Source organism: Bos indicus, chromosome 23, assembly GCF_029378745.1.
Source record: "Bos indicus isolate NIAB-ARS_2022 breed Sahiwal x Tharparkar chromosome 23, NIAB-ARS_B.indTharparkar_mat_pri_1.0, whole genome shotgun sequence".
Taxonomy (NCBI): Eukaryota; Metazoa; Chordata; class Mammalia; order Artiodactyla; family Bovidae; genus Bos; species Bos indicus.
Genome location: NC_091782.1, coordinates 10,561,329 through 10,569,309, shown reverse-complemented (window position 1 = coordinate 10,569,309; position 7,981 = coordinate 10,561,329). Strand labels below are relative to the sequence as shown.

General features: G+C 62.5%; 1 protein-coding gene across 5 annotated transcripts in view; it reads right to left on the bottom strand.

The window, feature by feature from the left end:
• Positions 1–1,434: 1,434 nt before the first annotated feature.
• ANKS1A (ankyrin repeat and sterile alpha motif domain containing 1A) overlaps positions 1,435–7,981 on the bottom strand; it is a 169,326-nt gene continuing 162,779 nt past the window's right edge. For 4 of the 5 annotated variants that reach the window (XM_019985676.2, XM_019985678.2, XM_070777397.1 and 1 more), the window contains 6 exons: positions 7,716–7,841; positions 7,480–7,551; positions 7,267–7,353; positions 6,605–6,742; positions 5,622–5,792; positions 3,782–4,992 (listed from right to left, as the gene is read on the bottom strand). In XM_019985676.2, the coding sequence (XP_019841235.2) occupies positions 4,873–4,992; positions 5,622–5,792; positions 6,605–6,742; positions 7,267–7,353; positions 7,480–7,551; positions 7,716–7,841 (714 nt within the window). In that variant the 3' untranslated portion in view covers positions 3,782–4,872. The other variant, XM_019985677.2, reaches the window with a different exon arrangement.

Below are 7,981 nucleotides of genomic sequence, written 5' to 3'. Positions count from 1 at the left end.
TGTGAGCTGAGAAGGCCTGCTGGCCCGCCCACTGGGTTTTGGGGGACCTGGACCCTTTCGAGGTTGGAGGCCAGAGGCACCGAGGCCAACAAGAGGGTGTCTAGACCAGCCCCCTGGTCACTGCACCTTCTGTCCTGACAGCCCTGCAGCCTGGGTGACGGTCCACGCCACATCTGTGAGAGGGGGACCAGTGAGAATGGGGAGCGGGGCATGTGGAGGCCTGGTTTGGGGTCCACAGTGCAAGCATGGGCATTGGAGGCAGTGCCCAATTCCTGGCCCCTGCTTCTGCTTCCAGGTCTTGAGGAGCAGGGGGTAGAGATGGGAGCGTGGACCGACGAATTGTGGGATGTGTCCCTCCACCCCCGCTGTGAGGCCGCCCCACCACCCTCGTGCCTCTCCCTGCAGTCCAGCTCTGGCTCCTCCTCGGTCAAGTGCAGTGTGGTCTATGGCCTGGCAGGCTGGGGTGCCCAACATGAACTAGGACAGCTGGACATCACTGGACTAGAGGGTTTCTAGGTGCCTCTCTCGAGAAGACAATGGCACCCCACTCCAGTACTCTTGCCTGGAAAATCCCATGGATGGAGGAGCCTGGTAGGCTGCAGTCCATGGGGTCACTAAGTCAGGCACGAATGAGCGACTTCACTTTCACTTTTCACTTTCATGCATTGGAGAAGGAAATGGCAACCCACTCCAGTGTTCTTGCCTGGAGAATCCCAGGGACAGAGGAGCCTGGTGGGCTGTTGTCTATGGGGTTGCACAGAGTCGGACACAACTGAAGTGATTTAGCAGCAGGAGCAGGCGCCTCTCTGGCTAGCCCTGGGTGGGCATTTTAACCTCTCTGAGCCTCAGTTTCTCCTCTGCAGAGAAGGCAATACCCAGGCAGGGGTGAGGGCTGATGGGGCGGTTGTTGGGGTCGTCAGCGTTGCCTGTCTTTCCAACGCTCTCTTGACCAGCAGCCCAGGAGCCAGCCGGCTTGGCGAGCACCACGTCCCTCCCATCCCCACAGCTCAGGATGTCTGGAGAGCCTCGCTGTGTGGCCTTGGGCTGGTAGCTAGTTGTCTGTATAAAACTTTGCCTCCACAATTGAATGCATTCCTGAAGGAGACTCTCCTTCCAGAGCTCTCGACTTCCATCAGCCTGATAACCCCGGCGTTCAGTCAAGTCTGTGGCTGACCAGCCCAGGCCCTGCTCGGCATTCAGACCAGCCGAACCTGGGGAGGGGAAGGTAACTGCAGGGCCCTCACACCAGAGCAGGGTCAACGCTGACCAGCAGCCCTTCCTGTTGGAGAGTGCCGGGTGGAGCCAGTTCCCCAGACTGGTGCCAGCCAAGCAGAGTGGATCCTCATTAGCACCCAGAGCCAGCAGCTGGCCTGTGCCCGCGCTTCTGCTGGAAAACCGTCAGGAAATGTTCCAACTCAGACTCCACAACGTAAGGCTGGTTTCATGTCACTTCTCATTTATTAATTCAGTCTGTTCTAAGTTGTACAGTTACGAAAATAACAAAACCAAAGCCAAAAGCCCAGGAATATTTACACTCTCTCATGTAGTGAGGTCAGTCTATGCTGTCGCACAGGTCGGTTACGCTTGGTACCACAAGATGTTCGTAATTTAGACAAAATCGGACAGATTAACAATTATATGTACAGTAAAATAGAAGGGGAAGTCATTCAAGTATCAAAATACAGACAAAGATTAAATAACATTTTATTACAATTCAGTCCCATTGCCACACCGTTAGCAACAACACTTTGTGAACTGCATCTGACAGTCGTCCTGCAGGCCTGGGCCCCCCTACACAGGCTGAGGGCAGACCGGCCTGCTCAGCCCCGGGCTTCTCAAGGGACTTCCCAGAGCACTGGAGGCCCTGGAGGGGTGTGAGCATCGCAGAGGCAGAGCCTGTCTGGAAGGAAGCCCCGCTCACTCGGAGCAGCTGCGAGGAAGAGGGTGGACCAGAGAGCGCCTCCATCTCGAGTCCTGCCTGAAGGGCCTGCACACTTCAGAACGGGGCTGCGCTCGTGTGCAGAAGCGAGGCTTCTCCATGTGAAGCCTGTCCTCAATGTTATAATATTTCTTTCTAGGGAAGGGAGAGTACCTGTCCCAGAGGAGGAGTAAAAAAAGATCTAGCCCCTCCCTTTTTGACTACTGAGAAATAAACCAATCTCAAAATCCAGAGCAGATTAGCCAAGGCTTTCCAATATGAAAACACCCTGAATAAATAAGATATAGCAGCTTCAAGAGGAGGAGACACCTACCTAGGACATAAAAACAAAAAACAGCTTGAAGAACTCATCGTAGTGTCTACAGTTTTCTTTATGGATCCACCACCCACCACGAGGGGCCTACTTAGAGGAGACCGGCCTTCCTCAGGAGGAAGAGGGCACAGCACGTGTGCTGTGGCCGGACCAGCAGTCTCCCCACCTAGCTTGGGCTCCTTGTCCATCTTTGGAAGAAGGATGGGCTGAATACTGCACAGTAGAACCGTCAGGCCCTGGGAGCGGCAGGACATGAAGTCAGACTTCCGGTGTTGAAGTCCTTGTTTAGTACCGAAAGGGCAGGACCACCTGTCTCCATCCCAGAGTAAGGGCGACCCCCTGGGCCTGCGACCCCACACCCCTGGTGTGGACGGTGCAGGGGGCCCGCCCCCGGAGCTCCTGGCCGGGGGGTGGGGTGCTGCCAAGGCCTTGGACCTACTGACCCCAGGAGCGAGTGCACCGCGCCAGCAAAGGGCCTGCTTGGGGAGGAAAGGCTCTGCTCTGCGAGCTGCTAGACACACAGCTGACCTGGTCCAGCCCCAGTGAACAAGATCCTCCCATTCTACTGCCTCCAGGAGGAGCGACGCAACCAAAGGCGCAAAGCAAAGCCAGCCAGCAGGATGGATCGGGCGGCGGCACTGCAGGCCCTGGAGGCCACGCTGGGGGAGCAAACGGCCTCTGCGCCCAGCCTTCTCCGCCCTCAGAGCCTGGGGTGAGCCCAGAGCTGAAAGGACAACAGTCAGACCAAAGTGAGTCCTAATCATACACACCTGATTAGATAAATCACACACCTGCAGGCAGCCGCCTCAGCTGACCTACCCGTTAATGCCCAAGACAAACACAGCTGCTTCCTCTCCTTTCTGATCCGACTCAGCCGGCCTGAGGTCACCGGAGGGCCCGTGGCCTGCAGCCCAGGGCGGTGTTCGGACCACGGCGGCCCGGGACCTGCTCGTCCTCTGCCTGGCTCGATCTCTACGCTCTGCCCGCTGGGGTCGGAGTGGAAGCCGCCACAGCCGCGCTCGGCTCCGGGCAGGGACGAGAAACCGTGTGCGGCTCAGAAAGGAGCAGCGGCTGAACGGGGCGCCTGTCGGGCCACTCGGTTCACCCAGCGCCTCCTCTCGGAGCTGCCCAAGCGCGTCCATGCCCTGGCCTGAGGACAGACCCTCGGACCGTATGGCCACTGGTCTAAAGATTGGCAGTTTAACCTAGAGGTTTGAGCCAAGTGTTAATTTTATAAAAAAATTTTTTTTTTCTGTTAAAAAACGTTTTCTGGACAAGTCACTTCTAGGGCCTCTGGAGTCCCTAGTCTCATCTGCTAGAGGCTGGAGGGCTGCTCGGCACCGGGGCAGGGCTCCCTCCACGAGGCCTGGCGGCGGGCCCAGGCCCACAGCCGGGAGGAGTCCTGCGGGCAGAGGTGGGCCTGGGTCTCCAATGCAGGTGAGGCGGCGGTGGCAGCGGCGGTGGCGGGAGCCTGCGCTCCGCACGGCTGTTTCTGCAGCACAGTCGGTTCCTCGGTGGCTCAGCTTGGCAGAAGCAAACACAACGGGGGGAGGAAAAGGTTAACCAAAGGGGCTGCACAGTGGAGGAGACGGAGAGGAAACAGGGAGGCAGAGCAGAAGGTCCCTCGCGGCCTCCCCGAGCACCCTCCGTGGCTCAGGCATCTGCTCGGAAGGCACGAGGGCAGGAGGCAGGAGACCCACCTCGGCTTGTCCACCGGGTTTCGGCTCTAAAGGAACCGCCGCCACTGAGCGGCGGTGCCCCCCGAGTCGCGCTCCGTGCTATGCTTCCCCCCACGGAACCGCGGCTCCCCACCCAAGGGCGCGGGGCCTCCACAGCCTCCGTGCCGCCTTCCCCGCTGCTGAGCCCTGACCCCACACCACGGAGAAGGGCCAGCAAGCACTGCCCAGCCCAGGTCCCCGCCCTCAGGCGGCGGCATCCCGAGGGGAGGAGGTGCAGGGCACTGACCCCCCTCCTGCGGGTCCCACAGGGCGGCCTTCCTCTTCCGCCCGCCTGTCACTCCCTGGCCAGGGCGTGAGAAGCCAATCCCACTCCATGCAGCTCAAGACCCCCGAGACAAAGACTCCAGGCGCGTGGAGCCAGCCTGTGGGTGTCTAGGCCCTCAGAGCCGCAGGCTTTGGAGCCAGGCATGTGCCCCAGGGGCCTCACAGCGGGCTGACCCCGGCCCAGCTGAGGTCTCATGGCAGGAAGACAGGCCACGGGCCAGCGTGAGCTGCGTGCAGGGGATCTGGCCCCAGGCGGTCACAGTGGTTGGTTGTGTCGGGAGAGGCGTGGCGAGCTCTCGGCAGCACGGGACTCAAGCTGCGGGAGGAGCGGCAGGGAGCCCCGCCCCATTGGGGGGGGCCGCTGCTTGGAGCCGGCCTCCCTCCGGGTCCAGCGAGCCTGCCGGCCGACGCCCTCCCGCTGCCCCACCTCAAAGGCAACTCGCCCCCCCGCCAAGCCGTCCTCGACCAAGGCGGGATTCACAGTGTCCGGTGGCTGGGAGAGCTGGCGCGGGAGGGGAGGCCCGGGGCGGGGGTGGGCTTTGGCCTCAGCGGGCGGAAGGAGCGCTGAGAAGAGCAGAGAGGCACCGGAAGGCACGAGAGACTAGCGGAGGCGGGGCTTAGAAGATAGTGGTCTCGTACTTGGTGCTGAGGCTCCGCTTAGAGTCTGGCTTGGGGTCCACGACCCAGGAGACGCTGGCGTGGGACTGGGCGTCGGGGTCCGTGTCAGGTGGTTCCAGCTGCCAAGGAGGAGGGGGCAGGGTCAGAGGGGCCGCACTGGCATCCGTGTCCCCGGGGGTGCCCTATTCTCCGCCAGAGAGCCAGCTCCCTGGGTGGGGAGCAGGAGGGGCACCTCGCGGGAGCGTCCCGGAAGGCTGTCTCCCGGGCGCGTGGAACGGCTGGGGTCCCTGGGCGGTTCCATGGCGCAGGAAGCGGGGAAGGGGTTTGGAAAACCCAAACCGTGGGGCCAGAGAGCTCCCCCGGGCAAGACCACGGCGGGCACCCTGACCTCTGGAGAGAGGAGGACACACAGCAGAGAGACAGGCCACAGCACAGGGGGGACGGTGCGGGGGCAGCTCAGGGAAGACGGGCACGCGGGGTCGGGGGCGCCAGCGTCTCCAGGAGCTCACGGGCACGCGGGGAGACTGACACACAGCGGGTGCAGAGACCTTGGCTCCAGGACTAACAGACGGCAGCGGGAGGTAGGAAGGACGGTGGGCGGGGCGGGTGTGACAGTGACAACAGCGACTACCGGGGGGCGGCGGCACCTGGGGCGCGAGCAAAGCAGACAGACAGGCTGGGGTCACGGCCGCACGAGACCCTCCACGCCCGCTCCTCCCCGAGCCCTGGGCCCCGGCGCCCCACCTACCGCTGACTTCCGCACGCCCACCCGGGGCTTCGGCACGGGCTTGGAAGATCTGGTCTCGATCACCTCAGCGGCAGAGGCCCCCACCGGCCTGGACTTCTGGGCCTGCAGGGCCAGCTGGTAGGCCACCTCGAACGCCTGGCCCAGCGTCAGGATGATCTCATAGGTCAGGTTCTGGGAGGAGGCAGGGCACAGGGTGAGAGGAGGGAGCAGGGAGCACCGCCCTGGCGCCCCCCCACCCCCCAGGACCCCACACAGGCTGGGCAGCAGCAATGCAGGCAACGGCTGCCCTGAAAGCGAAGTGTGTCCCGAGGACAGTCTGAACAAAGCGCACATTTTGTTTCCTTGTGGGTGATTCTACTGGAGAGACGAGCCCTGGGGGTCCCTGTGGCTTCAGGTCCTACTGCCCAGAAATGACAGAGAAGGTGAGCTGTAGGAACTGGGACGGGCACCTTCTGGGGGACTTCCTCTTTAGAACAAGCCCTGAAATAGTTATTCTGTCCCGCTGTGCAGGTGAGGAGCAGGGAGGGGAGTTCCTAGCTCACAAGCCAGCGCATGTCAAAGCCCAGAGGCCGTGGCCGGGCCCAGAGCACCGACGGAGGTCCCCAGTGGGGCCCTGAAGACCCGGGGGCAGCAGGCCTGGCAGAGGCCCCGTCTCAGGGCCGCCACATGAACACCTCCCGTCAGCCCAGCGGCGCCAGGGTGCAGCCCAAGCTGGGCTCTGAGGGAAGGAGACTCCCTGTCCCCAACAGGGAGGTGGAGGGCTTTTCAGGAAGACGGCCCCATGGGAGGGTCAAGCCACAGCCTGGGGAGGTGCAGCCCTGGCCCGGGAACACACACGCGGCCAGAAGCAGGGCAACTGCTGTCGCTAGAACCCTGGTCGAGCCACTGCTGCTCTGTGCGCCGGGCGTTTGCTCCTGACAGGCGCGGCTCGGTGCCCGCCAGGTGCCAGCACCCAGTGCGCGGGCCGCGTGGCCTCCACCTACCACATCCACCGTGCTGAAGACGTGGCAGTAATGGTGGCCAGTCTGCAGGTCCTTGGTGACGTAGGCAAAGGCGCACAGGTCCTCTGGGTCCTGGGCCGCGCAGGAAATGTTCCGGATCTCGTGCTCTGCGATGACATTCTGCGGGAAAAGCAGCTCTGCAGTGCCCGTCACCAGCCCAGGGCGTCGGCCAAACGCCACTTCCTCATCTGCTCTCTGGCGGGGTGGGGGTTGAGGGTGGCACCTAATCTCCTCTGATTTAGGTTTGGGGTCTCCACCCCTGACCACAGCAGCCGAGGGAGTAAATGTTCACATCCAGCCCCCTCTGCCCTCCAGGGCCCAAACGTGGGGCCTGGGGGTGTCCTGGGCTCAGTAAGCGCATCACAGCGTTAAAGGCCTGTGAGCAGTGAAGTGGCCAGTGGAGCCCACGCTGAGGAAAACAAGCTGTCACCTGGGACCCAGGTAAGGAGGTGCACGAGAGACCAACACCGGGCCGGGGTGGAGGTGGGACCAGACGGGGACGCTGAGGAATATAAGCTGTCCCCTGGGACCCAGGTGAGGGGGTGCACGAGAGACTGACACCGGGCTGAGGTGGAGGTGGGACCAGGCGGGGACTCTGAGGAAGGCGCCCCGCTGGCGGGGGTGAGGGCGGGGAGGGGACACACCTTGTTGGAGGCATCGATGAACTTGACCCCTTTGTATGTGATGGACAGGATGATGGTGGGGATCTTCCTCATGTGCTCTGTGGATTTCTACAGCAAACGGGAGGCCCGTCAACGCCGCTCCTCAGGGCAGGACCCCGCAGCTGCAGCTGGTGCCACCGTTTGCTGCCTGCCATCCTAGCCCCGCCCAATACACCACTGCCCGTGACAGCCTACCCGCATCTTGGCACAGGCGTCTTGTGTGGATTCTGTCCCTCGCAGATCTTTGATCAACATGGAGCCCAGATACTGTGGGAGCGAGCAGTAGGCGCGTTCAGGTGTCCTGTGTCACCATGCAGGGATTGCCCAGCCGACCTGGACCCTCTCCCGTGACTCCCCTCCCCGCAATGCCGGGACGGCTGAAGAGCTGAGAATAGCATGGGGGCCCTGGGCTGGAGGTAGGGGTTACTCACGTTGGCTTCGTAACCGCAGGACTCGAATATGAGTTTCTCCGGCTGGTGTTGCCAGCTCTGCACAGGGGCGTAGGGGGCAGCCAGGCTGGGGGGCCGGAGGGTCAGCTTGGCCTCTCGGTGCTCCTCCTGCAGAACATATGGGGCCCCAGTTCAGCCTGCCGCTCAAGGGGCTCCTGAGCGCCCCGCCTGGCTCTGGCCTGCCAGCCACCTCCAGGAGCTCCAGGGCAGAGGCAGACCAGCTGTTCAGATGGGCTGGGGCAGAGGTG